The following is a 19353-nucleotide window of genomic DNA, read 5'->3' on the forward strand; positions in this document are numbered from 1 at the left end:
ACATTTTACTTAAACTTGTTTTTACAGTATAGCTGAAGAGGTTCTCACTGTATTGTTTTGAGGACACTGGAGGACAGAGGCCTCCATGGGACATGTGCAACACTGCGCACTTTGAAAGTATTGTTTGATGCAATGCAAGCACTAATGACAGAGGAGAGTGCTTGTGGTTCACGAAAATTTTACGTCGAAACGGGGGTGCGTGTTTTAGGGCTGCTACTGTCAGAGGACCCAATAGAGCTAGAAGCAGAAAGGAAGGAGATCCATTTTGAGAGCGGACTGGAAGAAGACTGGCAGAATGATGGATTTCCTTTATGAATTTTTACCTCCTTCCAATGTTGTTATCATACTGGGGAAAAAAACTTTGTTTCTTGAAACCCACATTGCACGCTCAGCAAGATGTCTTCCTGGAGAGGTCAAATGGCAAGGAGAAAGGCGGGGATCAAAGCCCCGTCTCAAGGAAGCACAGAGGATCTTCGTTGATCTGGAAATGGTTGGTTTCCTGTCTCTGTGTGTTTGTGCTGGTTTTAGATGGTCTCATACTACATTCTTGACAGCAAAACTGTTTGCCAGACTAAAGAAAGTTCAGCTACCTGTATAACATCTGCTTTTTGTCCCACAAATTGGTATATTGAGTAAGATGTATTACGCTGCATGCTAGCTCAGTGGATGAAGTCCATGGAAGACTTAACAGCTATTAAAACAGAATGCCTTCTTGGGAGCTTCCTAAAGTTGTGGGAACTTTTAAGACATATTAGTGTGCATTAGTTTGAATATTTAAAGTTCTTCTGTTCTGAGGTTCTGAAATAAGTGTAGCCTCAAACAAAAGAAATGCCCACAATGCACTCTCATGCTATTCATTTCCACACATTTTAATACAGGGTTATCTCTGGGGATCAGAGAGATGGGGGATAGGGTAGGAGAGAATTTGTTGATTGCTTTAGAGAGAAATGTTAATTGCTTTAGAAAAGAAACCATGTTAATTGCTTAAAAAAACTAGTGTGTAGATATTTACACAACATGTTTTCCTCTGTTTATCTAAGAATTGCAAAGGTTAAAATTTGTATCTATATAAATATAGATGATCCCAATGTAATTAATGACCAGGATCTGCAAAATCTGACATCACATTTTACATTAAAAAGTGGTATAGGATTAGGCCTGGTCTTTGAGAACCAGAGTAGCCCAGTTGTCATTGTCCGATCTTGGGGAAGTCACAATCAGTCAGTCACAAACTACATCTTCAGGGTTTTAACAAGTTTTTCTTTTTTTAATCTCCACAGTGGAGCCACCTATGTGAATTAGATATGATATCCAATTTATATAGAACTTCATTGCCTGGAGGTGATGCTTATGACTATTTACAAGTCTGATGTCAGGTTTCAAATAAATGATAAATAGTAGCAACAAACTGGTAGCAAATGCACAAATCTGGTCATCAGTATAATGAAATATTGCTCCATGACAGAAGTAATGTCACTAGATGGTTGTTGGGGGTTTTCCGGGCTGTATTGCCGTGGTCTTGGCATTGTAGTTCCTGACGTTCCGCCAGCAGCTGTGGCTGGCATCTTCAGAGGTGTAGCACCAAAAGACAGAGATCTCTCAGTGTCACAGTGTGGAAAAGATGTAGGTCATTTGTATCTACTCAGGAGGGGTGGGGTTGAGCTGAGTCATTCTGTAAGAGTTTCCCAGGGTGTGGAATGCTAATGGCGGGAGGCTTCACTGTAACCTGAGGAGGTTCTTTTGAAACAGGGCACAGTATCTTATTCCAGGACACCAAAATACTGGACAACACTTCCAACTACTTTGTCAGACTGCACAGGGAAGCCATTGAAATTCACAAGCATAAGCAAAACTTCAACAGGAAAGAAGAAACCTTAAGAATGAACAGAGCATGGGCTCCAGTTCTGAAAAACACCAGGCCAACAAAACACTCCACACCCGACAATAGCCCTGCAGAGAAGATTAGCACATCAAGCACCAATCCATATGCAAAAGAACCTCCTCAGGTTACAGTGAAGCCTCCCGCCATTAGCATTCCACACCCTGGGAAACTCTTACAGAATGACTCAGCTCAACCCCACCCCTCCTGAGTAGATACAAATGACCTACATCTTTTCCACACTGTGACACTGAGAGATCTCTGTCTTTTGGTGCTACACCTCTGAAGATGCCAGCCACAGCTGCTGGCGAAACGTCAGGAACTACAATGCCAAGACCACGGCAATACAGCCCGGAAAACCCCCAACAACCATCGTTCTCCGGCCGTGAAAGCCTTCGACAATAATGTCACTAGCATAGGGTTGCCAGGTCCAGGTTGGGAAATTCCTGGAGATTTTGTAGGCGGAGCCTGAAGAGGGTGGGGTTTGAGGAGGGGAGGGGCTTCAGTGGGGTATAATTCCATAGAGTTCACTCTTCAAAGCAGCCATTTTCTCCAGGGGAACTGATCTCTGTTGCCTGGAGATCAGTTGTAATTCCGGGAGATCTCCAGCTATCACCTGGAAGCTGGCAAGCCTAGAAGAGGCTTGGTTTTTGGTGACAATAGGTTCTAAAAACATCATAATGACTAGAACAATACTTTTCAGAAGGCTTTCTTTCTCCATAATGGCATGCAAATGTAAAGCTAAGGTCTTCGCCCCAGGTGGAATTTGTGAGGAAAAGTTTTTCCCCCTGAAGGGAATCATAAGAGGTCCCTAGGGAAGAAAGAGAGATTTTCTGGGGAAAAGAAGAGACAAGAGGGTTGTGAGAAGAATGGGAGGATCTGAGGATGAAATATATGCCATGGAGAGAACAGCATAAAGTAGGGGTGTAACCTTTAGATACCTAAAGGAGAGCCTATGAGAGCCTAAAGGAGAGCCTATGAGAGCCTAAAGGAGGTTTGCCATCTCCAGGTTGGAAAATTCCTGGAGATTTGGAGGGTGGAGCCTGGGAAAGGCAGGGTTTGGGGGGGGAAGGGGAGGGACCTCAGCAAGGTATAATGCCATACAGTTGACCCTCCAAAGTAGCCATTTTCTCCAGGGGAATTGATCACTGTTGCTTGGAGATTAGTCATAATTCTGGGAGAACTCCAGTCACCACCTGGGGGTTGGCAACCACAGCAAAGAGCAACAGCATTACCACAGAGAGCCAGATGAGACTTGCAGAAGTCTTTGCTGAATAATTTAGTTTTGTTTTTGAAGCGTAAAAAGTTATTTAGGTCTATGTAGAGTTGCCAGGTCCCCTTACCCTCCTGGCTGGAAGGGGGGACCCGGCACTTATCATGAGGTGACTTTCACATGCGCGCAAAAGCATGCATGCGCTCTCAACAGGGACGTGATGACGTCATTTCTGGCAGTGGCGTCATCCTGCCAGCCCTGGGAGCAATCCTGCGCCTTGCACTGGGACAATTCTGGAAGAATCGGCCTGGTGTAAAGCACGGTAGCACTCCCACAGCCTGCTTAATGATGTCACTCCTGGGAGTGACGTTGTCTCCTGGGAGGCTCGTTCTCCCAGTTTCCCCCCCACCAACCAGGTGAGTGGTAGCGGGGGGTGGGGTGGAGGGGGGGAGTGGGGTTCCCCACTGGGGAACCAGCAGCCCTAGGTCTGTGAGTTTGTTTTGAACATAGAGTTTTCTCTTACTTTTGCCAACTGGTAATTCCCCCTTAGTTGGGAGCACTACTGTTTTCTCCCCTTTACCCCTCCTCTAGGTCCCATAATTTCATCCCTGGGAGAAATTGGGGTTACAAAAAGGTACATTACAGGGAGGGACTGGGGGAGGCACACTGGGAGTGGTGTGTGCAAATGCGCTTCAGCTTTATTTTTCATCAGCAGAAAATGCTTGTAGGGAAAAGGTGTCTCCTCCCTTGGATAGGAGCCCAAAGTGCCTATGTCAAATTCACCTCTCTTGTTCAGAGTCTTCCTCTAAGTCCACACCCATTGCTTCCATCACTCAGGCAGCTTTCTGCAACCCTGAGGAGATTATGACTGTGAGAGGCCCACAGCATGGAAGGTACAAGATGTGCAGCTAAGGCTGCCAACCTCCAGATGGGAACAACAAGGAAAAAACACCGTGTCTAATCACTGGACAATTAAAACAAACCTGTATTGAATCTTCAGTGTACGTTTTATAAAACTGTTATATTACTGTCGTTGTTTATCACATTTCCAAAAACACCTCTTTACACAAAACTACAGTTTACTATATTTCCCCACAGTATGAACAAATGCTGAAGCACTATCAGTCACATATAATTCCTTAATGATAAAGCATGGAACTTTTTTGTCACTTAACCGGCAACTAAGTTCCAATAAGTAAACTGCAGAGTTGAAAGTCCTTATCTGAATTGCACATCCTTATCTTATTGTAGACAACTTGATTCCATTACACAACTTTTAATTAAGCTTGACTTGACTTTGTGAGCATCCGGTTGAAATTCATTTCATGTGTGTCCTCCTCAACAGAAGTCACAAGCTTCAACTCTATCTCCTAACACAATCGAGAAGTGAAAAGAAGTTACATAGCCATAAAGTGGTGTAAAGTGTGTAAAGTTGTTTTTTTGTGTAAAATGGTGTTTTGGAAATGTTATTTAAAAAAGAATAATATAAGAGTTTTACAAAACGTACACTGAAGATTCAATAGAGTTTGTTTTAATTGTACAGTGATTAGACACTGTTTTTTCCTTATTGTTCACTTCACACCACAGACACCCCCACTTTTTTGTTTCATATTGTTCAGACTTCCAGATGGGGCCTGGAATCTTGCAGTGTTATAACCGATTTCCAGACTACAACAATCAGTTCTGCTGGAGAAAATGACTGCTGTGGAAGGTGGACTATGTGGCATTATACTCCAGTGAGGTTCCTCCCCAAACCCCACCCTCTTCAGGCTCCACTTCCACCCCCAAATTTCTAATAATAATAATCAGGGCTCATTTCGAGGGGGAACGTGCCAGAACACAGTTCCGGCAGTTCCCCAAAGAGGTCACATGTCAGGTGGCACCACACACCTGACTCTCGGCCATTTTGGCCCCGTTTCAGCGTGGATTGGATTGGGGCTGAAATGGCCCAGATCAGGCCTCTGATGGGTGGTGGATTACTCTCCCACTCAGCAGCGGCCTGATCCTGACCATTTTGGGCCCAATTTCGGCCCTGAATGGCCAGGATTGGGTCCAAAACAGCCAGGATAGGTGATGTCAGGGATGTGGCATATGCAAATCAGTTATGCTAATGAATTCCTCCAGCTCTTTTTCTATGAAATGACCCCTGACAACAACAACAACAACAGCAACAACAACTGCACTTATACACCACTCTTCTAGAGAGATTAGTGCCTCACCCAGAGTGGTGAACAAGTAAGTGCTATTATTATCCCCACAATACAGCTGGGGAGCTGGGGCTGAGAGGAGTGGCTTACCCAAGGCCACCTACTGAACTCATGGCAGTAGTGGGATTCGAACCAGTGGAGTGCTGATTTGCCACTGTGCTAGAGCAACTCCTAGGAGTTTCCCAACCTGAAATCAGCCACATCATGTGCTGCTGAATCTAAATATGAAAGTGAAAATTAACCAATTACTTCTTTGGGGATTAGTATGATTGTAATCTTATTCAAACAGTGGAGCATACTTGCCATTTCATAAATGACACACTTGTAAGTCCTATATTTTCATAAGAAGGTTCACTGCTGAAGATCCACTCCCACTCTGCCATTATTACACATTGCTGAATATTGATTTATTTACATCACTTATGGCCCACCTTTCTTGCCAAGACTGAAGGCGGATTACAACAAACTGAATAAAAAATGATCAGATAGCATAAGACAGCCAATAAACAACACAACAGAAGTAGGATTATAACTGGGAAATAACGCAAACAGCAAAAAAGAAAAAAGCCTGCCAAAGTAGGGTTGCCATGTCTCCTTACCCTCTTGATGGGTGGGGGTGACCTGGTACTTACATCCTCAATTTACATCCTCGCCGCATGGCATGCTAGGGTTGCCAGGCCCCCTCAACTTCCCAGCAGGGGATGGGGGCCTGGGGGAGAGGGGTGTGTGCGCATGTGTGCAAAGAGCACATGCGTGTGCCCCCACAAGTGCGATGACGTCACTTCGGGAGTGATGTCATTGCATGGCCCCTGGGAGCACGCCCAAGCTCCGCAGGGGGCTCAAAACGGGCCCGATCCGTGGCAAAACGAGCCCACACTCTACAGCGCCTCAAAACGGGCCTGCACTCTGCGGCAAAATGGGCTTGTGCTCTGCAGCGCCTCAAAACAGGCCCGATCTGTAGCAAAATGGGCCCAAAACGGCAGCTGCTGCGCACGGAGCGCGCAGAGCCGTGGTGGAGCGCTCACGGAAGGTGTCACCCCCCGCTGGTTAGGTAAGTGGGGGCAGGTGTGGGGAGTGGGGGCAGGGGATCCCTTGCCCCCACCGGGGGTCTAGCATCACTATGGCATGCTGATGTCACTTCTGGGAGTGATGCCATTGTGCAGCCCCCAGAAGTGCTCCTAAGCTTAGCACCAGGCTAGTTTACCCCCGCAAATGGGCCAAATCAGCCCAGCATGAAGCCTGAGAGCACTCCCAAGGCCTGTGCAATCATGTCACTCCTGGAAGTGACACTGTCACACCGTGCTGGGAATGTGCCTGAGGAGGCCAGTTACCATGCCTTTTCTTTCACTGGCCAGGTGAGTGGCGGTGGGGGGAGGATGCTGGGAGTGGGAGATCCCCCACTGGGGGACCAGCAACCCTGTGCCAAAGCCATGACATATCATAATGCAGAAAATGAGTTACAAAGAGAGAAGATAGTGCTGTGAAAGCATGGTAATAGATTTTAATTCAATTTGCTTGTAAAAACAACCTCCGAAACTATTCCATTTTACAACCGATCTAATCCCTTTATAAAAATGCTTTCCTGAAAGGACTACTTTACCTACTGTTTTCAGGGGCTCTTCAGTAGTAGTAATTTAAAAACCAAGATGGTGCTTGCTTTTTGGGTCCAATATATTCTACAAAAACAATATTCTACAAATACCCTGTTCTCTAGAGGTCAAAGCAGCATATAGGTTCCCAAGGGGCCTTCCATCCTGACATAGTCCAGACCCAGACCTGCTTAGCTATGCCCTTAAACCATACTTATGTTTTATAGCTGCTCTTTAGGATTAAAATTAAGCTTTGCACAGCATGGCGCCTTAATGTTTAGATATAGGTATTTTTATGTATGTGTCCTAGAGACACGATACATTTGCTACCAACTCACTCAGAGATTTAACTTCTAGACGCTGTGGAGAGGGAGATATTCCCTAGTATGTCATGCTTTTAAAAGGCATCTCCAAAAGGTAAAAATAGGGACCATGATTTAACAGAGAAAGAGAGAGACCAGAAAAAGGGGACTGATCCTGGTAAACAATTGGAATGTATAGTGAAGCTGCTTCCTGTGTTTTATTAGTTTGTTCTGTTCAAACACAGCATGGAAATAAGGTTCGGTTCTTAAACTTTTTGAAGTGAAAATCACTTGTAAACATACTGTACTTTTTTGCTTGTAATTTTCAGGGCCCACTTATAAAGTAATTGCACACAGAAATGTCACAAGTTTGTTGTTATATAGCCTTACTGGGATGTGTGGTGTAGTAGTTAGTGTTGGACTATAATCTGGGAGACGCAGGTTCAAATCCCCACTTTGTATTGCTAGCTTGCTAGGCGACCTTGGGCCAGTAAGATACTCTTAGACTGACCTACCTCACAGAGTTGTTGTGAAGATAAAATGAAAGAGAGAAGAACAATGTAAGTCACTTGAGGGAGAAATGAAGTAAATAAAATAGATAAACTGAGCTATGCCATTGCACACATTAGGTACAGGCAAACTCAAGTTTGTAGTGAGCATCTCAGGGCCTTCTTCCTCATCTCATCCTGTTCCTCCTTCAGCCTCCCTGCTTTGCAAGTCCCCTGAAAGAGAGTAACAGCCCACTTTGGGGTCCTACTCATAGTATGAGTGTGTGTGTGTTATTTGCTGTCAAGTTGCCTCCGACCTATGGCAACAGTATGAATGAAAGACCTCCAAAATGTCCTATCATTACTAGGACTTTAATTGCTCAGATTAATTGCAAACTGGAGGACAAGGCTTCTTTTATTGAGTCAAGCCATCTCATTTTAGGTCTTCCTCTTTTCCTACTGCCTTCCACTTTTCCTAGCATTATTGACTTTTCCAGAGAATCTTGTCTTCTCATGAAGTGATCCAAGTATGATAACCTTAGTTTTGTCATTTTAGTTTATAGGGAGAATTCAGGCTTGATTTGATCTAGTACCCACTTATTTGTCTTTTTGGCTGTCCATGGTATTCACAAAACTCTTCTCCAGCACCACATTTCACATGAATAATTTTTCTTCCTGCCAGCTTTTTTCACCATCCAACTTTCATATCCATACATGGCAATGGGGAATACCGTAGTTTGGATTATCTTGATCTTGGTTCTCAGACAGACATCTTTATCTTTAAGGATCTTCTCTAGCTCCCTCACAATCTTCTTCTGATTTCTTGGTTGCAGTCTCCCTTTTGGTTGATGATTGAGCCAAGGAACAGAAAATCTTGAACAATTTCAATTTCCTCATTGTCAACTTTAAAATTGTGTAATTCTTCAATAGATTACTAGAGATGGGCACGAACTGGGAAAATTCTGAACCGTGCAGTTCATGGTTTGTAGCGTTTCACAAACCACGAACTTTCACAAACTTGCCCCAGTTCATGAACCAGTTCATTTGTTTCGTGAAAACATCACTTCCAGATCAGCAGAAGGTCTGCAGAGAGCCCATTCCGCCCCCCGTTGCCTAGGGAACTGATTGATCAGCATCAGGCTGTCTGCAGTGAAGAGCTGAAATACAAACCAAACATCCCAAGCTAAAATTCATCATGGTTCGTGAGAAATGAGCTCCCACGAACAGCCGGTTTGCGAACCATGAATCAGCCTAGTTTGTGATGAACTTCAGTTCATATTTCAGTTCATGCCCACCTCTAGTCATTATTTTTGTCTTCTTGATGTTCAGCTGTAGTCCTGCTTTGGTGCTTTCTCCTTTAACCTTCATCAGTAGTCGTTTCAAGTCTTCACTATTATCTGCCAGTAACGTGGTGTCATCTGCATATCTCAGATTTTTAATATTCCTCCCACCAATTTTTACTCCACCTTCTTCTAGATCTAATCCAGCTTTCTTTATGACATACTCTGCATAGAGGTTGAACACGTAGGGAGATATTATGCATCTTTGTCTGACACCCTTGCCAATTGTAAAGCATTCTGTTTCCCCATATTCTATCCTGACAGTAGCCTCTTGTCCAGAATACAGGTTGCATATCAAAACAATAAGATGTTGTGGCACCTCTATTTCAGCTTCTGCAAGAGGGATCCCCATAATAAGAGAACCATTCTATATTCCCTGGAGGCTGCTCCATTCAACAGACAAACATCTACAGGTGGTCCCTGGCCCTAAGGAGGTCTGTCATGCCTTGACCAGGCCCGAGCTTCTTGGCCCTGGCCCCAGCCTGGTGGAACTCTCTGTCTGTGACAACTCAGGCCCAGCAGGATTTATTAACATTCCCCCAGCCTTCAAGATGGAGATGTTCTGCCAGGCCTTTGGTGGTTGAGGCAAGTGGGCTTCAAACTCAGCTTCCTACTGTGGGGGCTTACGTCCCCTCCCTAGGTGTTGTTGGTTTCATTTAATGATTGTCAACAGCCCCCGTGGACCCAGAATGGCTGTATACGGGACTGTGCAATATGCACTGCTGAGGGTGACTATGTAAACTGTATCTGTTTTTTATGATGGAAGAAACTGTTTCTAAATGGATAAATCCTGTAGGCACAAAGTTCCTACCTCCTGGGCTTTTCTGAAGCACCCTCTGTTTCAGTAAGGTTGGAGGGAAGCATTTTGTTTTGGGAAAGGAGGATGTTGGTGTGAGGGAACACATTGGTGTATACAATGGCATCCATGGATGCCATGTTGGACCTCATCGGGTAGGGTATGAATTCACAGTGTGGGAAAGAGTATGGAGATAGTAACACTAGAATGACACACACACCCTGAGGATAGTCTTAGGTGGGCAGCAGTGTTGGCCTGTAGTAGAACATCAGGATTTAAACCCAGTGGCTCCTTAGAAACCAACAAGATTTTCAGGATGTAAGCTTTCAAGAGTCAGAGCTCTCTTCTTCAGACTCAAGACTGAAGACGGGAGCTTGGTTTCCAGTCTGATTTGGAAAATCCTGGAAGCAAGTCATATTAATAAATAACAATAACAACAATATGATGACAACCCAGCTTTGATTAGTGGTGCAAAGGGCTGTGGTCTCCTCAGGGTTCAGCCCAGCAAAAAGGAGTTATGTGAGTTTACAGAAGATGTGCACTTTGCTTATTTACTGGTACTCGTGATGTTATCAGAAAACACATCTTTTTTGAGACTAATTTATGCAAATTACAAGAACGAAGTGTGCTTTTTTCAGGCAATGCGCTACATGTTCTTGCACCACTTCAAGTGTTTTTTTTAAAGGCAGACAACTCACCTGAACTTGGGGGAAGGTAGCAAGACTAATGGCTGAATCACTGTTGAAATTGTAAGGCCTGCCTGTCTTTGCATAATGTGGGCCACAGGAAGCTGAGGTCATCCCGCAGGAGGAAAAAAATGTGATTGTATCCTCAGTTTTGGTAAAAGGGAAAACAAGAACTGGAGAATTATGCTTTTAAGAAAAAGTTATCAGACAATACTGGGTCTTATGTTAGATCATATTTTACACAGCTCAACGGAGGTCTCAACTGCAGTACACATTTAATTCATGGGGACAGCCCATGAGACTGATTGGTTGCAGTCAGACAAAAGGAGGTATCTCTTCAGACAGTATTTTTTTAATTAGTTTTTTATTGGTGTTTGAATAGAAATCACAGGTACTGAAAAGTATATGGGGGGAAGGGTAAGCTGAGGAAGTGGGGATGGGGTAAAAAGGGGAAAGAGGGGGAATGTCTTCATATTGCTCTGCTCACAATAGCCTCTAATATATCTTTCAATATTCTTGTTAAGCGCATTGTAGTGTTTATAGCAACTCATATAGTTTCTTCTATATTCTATTAAAAAAGGAGCTTCATTATTATTCATATTTGTTATCATTCCAGCAGTAATCTCTACCATCTAGCAATCTCCTCCATCTCTCACAGTCTTTATTACCTTCATCTGGGAAAAGCTTCGTAACCAACACATTCCTCTTAAACAGATATAGACAGTATTGACACGTAACTAGTTGTGGTATTTACTGCCACAACATAGTGATGTCCACTAGTCATATTATATACAGTGCAATTCAGTGCAGAATTACTCCAGTTTAAGCCAATTGGTTTCAAAGGAGTCACTGTGCTGCAGTGTAAGAAACTGAAAGGTAGTTACTTACTGGGGGGACCCTGATCAAGCTAAATGTTTATGTAATACTATGTTTATGTAACCATGATCTGTCTTTGAAAGATTGGGCGTGAAGAGCATTGTTGGTTTACCCCCCGAAGAAGCAGAGAGTTTTCACGGAGTACCTCTAACAGCAACATGTCCCTGTCAGGAAAATCATAAAATTTTACATACACAGAGAAATATTTGTTATATTAACTCTTTCAGTCAGAAAAATGGCAATACAGGGAAACGCTTTGGCATTTGTGAGGAACGCATAGGGGCAGCTTTCTGCACCTCCCCATTTCTTCTGCAGCCCACTGAGTCCCCACCAAAATTGAGGTGGAGGGTTGAGTTAAGGAACTCTGAGGAACAGCATGAGTGGCAACGTGGAGATGGGGGAGCGGTGAGTGGAAAACATCACTCCCTCCTCTACTAGCAAAACAGCAACCTTGGGTCCAACCCAGAGATCCCTCTCAGGGCAAATATAGGGGCTAGTGGATTAGTGGGGTAGAATCAGAGAGTACGAAGAGGGGAACTTAACATTTTCTTTGGTTGTTGATGTTTACTCTGAGTAGCCGTGCAGAACGTTTTAAATATTTTTTTTTAACTCAGGCTCCCCAAACCAAAAGTAATTCTGGCTAGGGACAATATAGTCATAGGGGGGCATTTGTAGGGTGAGAAATGGCAGTCGTATGATGAGTACCTTTCTCCCCCACCCCCATTCATGTTATCTCAGTAAATGCATATCAAATACACACATAACAAATAGTTTTGCACAAAACTTAAACCTAAATTCAGAGAAGCCCACAGAAACAAAAAGATAAATGGACAATAAGACTTCCTTCTTTCTTTGTAGGTAATGTGGAAGCAGCCCTGGACTTGATATTGATAAATTCTCTTCCTACTGTGGCTGATTCAGAGACGACTCTAATCTGTATTGCACCAAGCTGGTGGTCCTTGGACTCTCTCACCATTGGCCGAGACTATGAAGCCTTAATGAACCAGCATCAAGACCCCTTGATAGTGACAGAAGATGAGACGCGAGGAACAGCAAAAAAGGTGGTATGGCAAAGGGCACAGTCTGACAAAAGCATTGGTGCTTATTACTGTGAAGGAAAACTCAAAGATCAAGTTACAAGGATACACACAATGAAGATGCCACAAGAAGGTACTGTATACCATTCGAAGCATGCTTATTCTAAGACCCAGTACATTGTCATCTTTTAGGACAGTGATCCCCAACATGGTGTCTGTGGGCATGTTGCCCATTGAGGGGTTTCCTGGTGTCCATTTGCTTCTTCCCCAAAGCGTCTCTTCCCCAGACAAACAGCCAGTCCTGGCTTTCTTCCACCTCCTTTAAGCAGGAGAACCCAGAAACAACGGTCTTCATAGTAGGAGGATGCTTGGCTTGCAACTTCGCAATATCTTGTGATTGCCCCCAGTGGCCCATGGCAGCCATTTTGTGATTGTCCCTTACCCTCCTCAGTGGCCATTTTGTGGTGACTCCTATTCCCTGCTCTTAAAAGTCTAAAAATACTCACAGGCTTATAGGGATTTCTTTGGCCCAAGGCAAAGCCTGTTTGCTTGAGTTTTTGCTGGTTGAATTTTTTTCTTTTTCCTTGATTTTACAGTGCAATTGTCTTCTGAATTATCATCTTGCTATTTTAAGTAAAGTTTAATTTTCACTTCAGCTATGATTTATAATTTGTTGATTTATTATTTACATTGCATCATATCTTAGAGCTGCCTTAGATGCCCATTAGACAGAAAGATGGCATTTTTTTAAGATTAAAAAACTTCCCAAATAAATAATACTTACTAGACTGGTGTTTACATAAAGAGAAATATTAAGTATGGGCAAGTATTAACTTGAAATAGGATAAAATTAAATCAAGGATGTGTCTTAAGTTGTACATTGGTGCATTTTGGAAGCCACACAGCCATGAAACGTAAACCCTGAAATATAAACAGGGGCCGTTTTCATATGGCTTACCAACCTCCGGAACATTGCACAAAACTCCTGGCAGACAGCGTCTTCTCACGCGATTTCATGCAAAACTCCCAGATAACAGCGTCTTCCTGGTGCGATTTAGAAGACACTGTCTGCCGGGAGTTTTGCGCAATGTTCCGGAGGCCAGTAAGCTGTGTGAAAACAGCCATGGCTTCATGTGTACTGTTCAGTACCGTAAGATTGTGGTACTGGTCATATATTTCCACTTCTTAAGAATCTCAGTTTTCAATGTTCAAAAGAAGCAGCTTTCTAGTCCACATGGTTACAAAAAAAACTATGCTGGAAAGTGTGTGTTAGAAAGCATGTGGGCAATGTGAGAAGCCTGAGGGGTGGCTGATTTCCAGCAGCTAGGGATGGAGACTCAGGGAGTAATCCTAAACTTCCTTTTACCCTGTGTATTTAGTCAATGGATATAGAAGGGTATCAAGCTATTTAGGATTACATTGTCAGCACAGGGGACAGATTCTTATGTCTCCAATGACTACTAGAAGTGGAACAAATTATTCACAAGTTAGATGCAGAATAAATTGTACATAATAAAAGAAATCATGCAGATTTATATAATACGCATATTTTACTGAATTCAGCTCTTCTTGTTGCATAGATTTTTTTCAGCACAATATACAATCAGCATTTCTAATTCCCCGTACACCAGAGAGTAGATATACATGTGACAAAACCCTAGAAATGAACTCTAGTGATGCTACCTATCTTACATTGCAATCCTATGCAGAGTTACTCTAGCCTAAGCATACTGTATTGTTGCACAAAACTTTTATGTTGATGGGCATGAGAATTTTCCCAAATAGCTGTTTGCTTGCAACTAGGACCAGTGATTTTATGCCTTGATCCAAGAAAGATTAACTGATGTGTTATTCCTCATCCCCATCACTGTGCATGGACGTTGGATAGTGAAGAAAGAAAAATGATTCATTTGAAATATGTGCTGGAGAAGAGTTTTATGGATGCCAAGGAGGGCCAAAAAGACAAATAAGTGCATTCTAGATTAAATCAAGCCAGAATTCTCCCTAGAAGCTAAAATGACTAAACTAAGGTAACTGTACTTTGGTTATATCATAAGAAGACAAGACTCACTGGGAAAGACAGTAATGCCAGGAAAGGTGGACGGCCATAGGGAAAGTGGTAGATCCAAAATGAGATGAATTGATTCAATAAAGGAAGCCACAGCCTCCAGTTTACAAGATCTAAGCAAGGCTGTCAATGAAAGGACGTTTTGGAGATCATTAATTCATAGGGTTACCATAAGACGGAGGTGACTTGACAGTACAGGATACATACATACAATATATGTTAAGTAATCATACTTATATAGTTAAGTATGATTAACTCTTCTACAAGCTCAACCTAGTAGCCTTCACAGACCAAGGACCTACCATTAATCATGAAGCCGCAGCATGGGACCCATTAAGCAGAAGAAGGATGTCAGGGAGTCATGTAACACTACACTTATACAAGTCACAGGAAGAGGAGGAGCCAGAATTATGACTTCACTAGTGGGGAGGGGAAGTTCCATGCTGCAAGTGCCTGCAAAGCATTGGAGGGCTGACTGGAAGGGGTAAGGGTGAGGTAACTGTATTAGGCTGTGTTAGGTGGAGAGAAGACAGAACGCAAAGGAGTGTTTCTGCAGAGAGGGAGGTCTTTAAACCTGGTAGTGATGGAGGAGACTGCTGTCAAGTTATAGCCGACGTATGGTGACCCCTGCTGGGGTTTTCAAGACAAGAGACCAACAGAGATTGCCATTGTCTGCCTCTGACCCTGGCATTCCTTGGTGGCCTCCCATCCAATTATTAACCAAGGCTGATGTTCCTTAGCTTCCAAGGTCTGACAAAATCGGGCTAGCCTGGGTTATCCAGGTCAAGGAAAACCTGCTACTACTAAAAAAGAATTGGCTCTACTACTGATGGGCTTCACCTCAGTCTTGCTGCTCCTCTCAGCATGTATGTCAAAAGAGGCAAGAAGTGTAGTGCCCTTTCTTTCTACATATATGCATTAACATCGGGTCCTTCCAAAAATCAGCCTCAAAATCCACCTCTGTCTGGACTGTGGACCGAAGATCAAAGGCCCTCCCCTGTGCCCCATGCTAGGAGCAAAAAAGATTTCACGTGGTCCCAAAGATTACTGAGACAGCACTGTAATAGCAGCTGTTCCTTTGAAAAAATAAAATCCAGCAATAATTCTAATCTATCTCTAGCAGTGACTGGAATTCATGTAAAGCAGACATCAGAAGGGGGAAAAAAGGAGGTGTTCTTTATGAGCAGAACCACAAGTGACAAAAGGCACAGATTGGACACTTGTCTGCTTCCCTCAAGTTTTGATGGGAAATGTACACATCCTGGTCTCGCAGCTTCGCTCTCCGACTGCTGTCCAATGGACTTTTCAACTGTCTCTTGTCCAACGTTCCGCCAAGCTGCCTACATTTCCCATCAAAACTTGAGGGAAGCTGACAAGTGTCCAATCTGTGCCTTTTGTCACTTGTGGTTCTGCTCTATGTTAGAAAAGTTGGAAATTACTGTTAGATGGTACATTAGGTTTTTAAAAAATGATAGAACCCAAATTGTATAGTATTTAGAAGTTAGAAGGCATTAAGTCTGTCTCATAAGCAAAATGTTATTGTAAGGTGACCAAAGATGCTCTTCTTCCAGTTGTATGATCCCCAATGTAGATGGCTAAATTTCCCCAAAATAGACAAAAAGTACCAGGTATCCATGTTAGTCCATGCAAAGTTTCCAGTAGCAACAAACTGTGGGGATTTTCCACTATGAGTTGAAATGGAATGCTAATTGCTGAGTCCCGAGCTGCATGCATAGGAGACCTTGAGATTATACAACTACTCCTGGTACCGGAAGCTCTGGAGCTAAGACTTAAAAGTGGTGCAAACAAACCCTGCTGAAAACTCAGTTATTGTTCTTCTTTGAATAGTGAATTGGGGCTATTTGTAAAAGAAGAGAGAGCTCGAATATAGGCCACGAACTAAATATACATTGGAACTGAGCCCACTGAAAAACATGGATCCCTTTCCGTTATAACAATACTGTGAACCATAGACAGTGTGGGTAAACGAAACAACATGTCCAAAAAACCTCGGGCTCTGGAAGGGGTGACTCAGGGAAGCCAAAGTTAAACATAGGACATATTATTTTGAAGCCTGTTTATTTGTTTATTTACAAAAGGTTCTAACAGAGCAGGAGGTACAAAGTGAAATGCAATTATATAAACTTAAATCTAAACAAGAAAATGCAGGGGCCATTTACTACTGTGGTTGTTGGGGGTTTTCCGGGCTGTATTGCCGTGGTCTTGGCATTGTAGTTCCTGACGTTTCGCCAGCAGCTGTGGCTGGCATCTTCAGAGGTGTAGCACCAAAAGACAGAGATCTCTCAGTGTCACAGTGTGGACACTGTGAGATCTCTGTCTTTTGGTGCTACACCTCTGAAGATGCCAGCCACAGCTGCTGGCGAAACGTCAGGAACTACAATGCCAAGACCACGGCAATACAGCCCGGAAAACCCCCAACAACCATCGTTCTCCGGCCGTGAAAGCCTTCGACAATACATCATTTACTACTGTGTTTACCTGAAAGGAAAACAGCCCTGAATGTAACACGGTCCCCCTTTAAAAAGGTTATACACATTTTTTTGTATTACTGTACGTAACTATAATCTCTATGCAACTTTTAAGATGGTCCCCATTTTTATTGATAGCACATGGGGAAAGAAACCTACAGTGCTTTCCTAAATGGATGCAGAGAAGTTAGCCGTGTTAGTCTGTGGTAGCAAAATCAAAAAGAGTCCAGTAGCACCTTTAAGACTAACCAATTTTATTTTAGCATAAGCTTTCGAGAATCAAGTTCTCATCTGACGAAGAGAACTTGATTCTCGAAAGCTTATGCTAAAATAAAATTGGTTAGTCTTAAAGGTGCTACAGGACTCTTTTTGATTTTCCTAAATGGAGTTAGTATAATCCTAACCCCAGGGTATGACTCTGTTTAGGAATGCACTGCGCATCTCTCTTTGGAAGTTAAGCCAAGCTAGTTAACCGGGGGGGGGGGCGGGGGGGGCTACATTGCAACTGGGAGGCGAGGCTGGGCAAAGGGCTGGCTGCTCATCTCAGCAGAAGCAGTGGAGCTGATGGGGGCAGTATGGGGAGGAGCAAGGGTGGGGCTTGGTGCCATGCCATCAGCCCTCGTGCTCATCACCATAATTCCCTGGTGGCAGAGCTGATGGACTGTCTCTCTCCCAACCTCCCTGGGTGCCAGCTGTGGCTGGGGATGCTAATCACAACTTTGATGGTTTCAGGACATTGAGCCAGATCCATAGGGGTGAATTGCACCAGCTAAGTGGCTCAACCTCCTTTTTGGGGTCCTCCTAAGGAATCTGGGGGAAACCACGGCAGGTTAGCTGTTGCAGGATTTACTTTGGGTGGCAGGATACTGCTGGGGTCATGCATGCCAGATGGGTGCTATATGTCCTGCCATCCCGTGGTGCCCAGCAGGTGGGCTGGGGAAGATGTGCCATCAAATGGCAGAAATGTCCTTCGATGCTGTTGATCCATGCCCTATGTGACGCCAATGTTCCAGTGGCTGTTATCAATAAAGTTGTGGTCTATTTCACCCAAGACCCTGTGTATATGGAATGTTTATTGCCTGGTGCACCAGCCTCACACATAGCTAATACAGCTGTGATGGGTGGTCAGTCCCAGGTTTTGCAAATATAGTTAATCCATGTAACGGGTGAGAAATCCCAAGCCTTTGTTCAAGCCAAATGGGAAAATCATGTGAAATTTAACAATCCCAGTTCAGCTGGAACCTCCCTCTGCAATTCTTTTGTTGACCTGACGTACCTTTCAGGGGAGAAACAAAAGGGTGTTTTTTTTAAATACCCCTGCTTAAAATGTCTATATAGTGAGGGTCTACTTGTGGCATCTGAAGAAATGGGCTTTTAGTCCATGAAATCATCTGGAATAAAATGTTACTCTTTCAGGTTCCACAATATTCCTGTTCATTTCTGAATAAATTGAGTTGTGTATGTATTTAAATTTTGATAGTCATATTTGCAGTCCCACTCCACCACCCCTCATGTGTCAGTCTTCTGTTTGGGAGGATTCCTATTTATTGCAGCTGATCCAAATTCTTTTTATTTGTTTTCATTCTAGCTTCCTTCCTTCCAGTGGCCTTAACTATTACAGCAAACAAGGAAGAATGGATCACCATTCCTTTCCACAGAAAGGTGGTTAAGGAGGAAGATGCAGTGATCTACAAAAATGGTACCCATGTACTGTTTATCTGTTCTGATATTGACTTCCAAGTACCCAGGCTGAAATTAGGCAATGTTCAGACTGTAATGTGGGAAGGCTCACATGTAACTTTAGGGTTGCCAGGTCCCCTCAGATGTGAAAGCAGGGGACTAGGGGGCCCTTGGGGGCATGACAGGAGGACCTACCTTGATGAGGGGCACATTTTTACCAAATCAGCCCAGCGCACAACCCATTGCTTCCACGTCATTCCTAGAGCGACATGGAGCCAAGCTACAAGTGACGAATGACACTTGAACGGCAAGTGAGCAGACTCACGTGTATGCCTTCCTGTTCACTTGTGCTCCACTTGCGCTCCACTTGATCAAGTGTCATTCGTCACTACATGATCAAGTGGCGCGCAAGTGGAGCACAAGTGAACAGGGAGGAATACACGTGAGTCGGTTCACTTGCCGTTCAAGTGTCATTCGTCACTTGTAGCTTGGCCCATGGAAGTGCTTTGGAGTGCTCTATGAGGTTCCTAGGCCCATTTCTATGCTCCCCCACACACAACTGGGCAGGTGAGAGGTGGCAAGGGGTGGAGAATGCTACTGCATGATTGGATTGTTGCCTGAGCTGGGCCACTATCTCTCTCTCCTTATTTGTTTACTGCCAGTTGAACATTAAAAGTGTAAAAGTGTTGTATCTGAGTTGATG

At 43.7% G+C, this 19353-nt stretch overlaps 1 protein-coding gene across 1 annotated transcript in view; it reads left to right on the top strand.

Annotated features, from left to right (window-relative positions):
• Positions 1 to 19353, top strand: part of TEK (TEK receptor tyrosine kinase) — a 77136-nt gene that overhangs the window by 7753 nt on the left and 50030 nt on the right. The window contains exons 2-3 of the mRNA XM_054987228.1: positions 12235 to 12546; positions 18559 to 18669. Of these exons, the coding sequence (XP_054843203.1) occupies positions 12235 to 12546; positions 18559 to 18669 (423 nt within the window). The remainder of the gene's footprint in view (positions 1 to 12234; positions 12547 to 18558; positions 18670 to 19353) is intronic.

Source organism: Eublepharis macularius, chromosome 8, assembly GCF_028583425.1.
Source record: "Eublepharis macularius isolate TG4126 chromosome 8, MPM_Emac_v1.0, whole genome shotgun sequence".
Classification (NCBI taxonomy): Eukaryota; Metazoa; Chordata; class Lepidosauria; order Squamata; family Eublepharidae; genus Eublepharis; species Eublepharis macularius.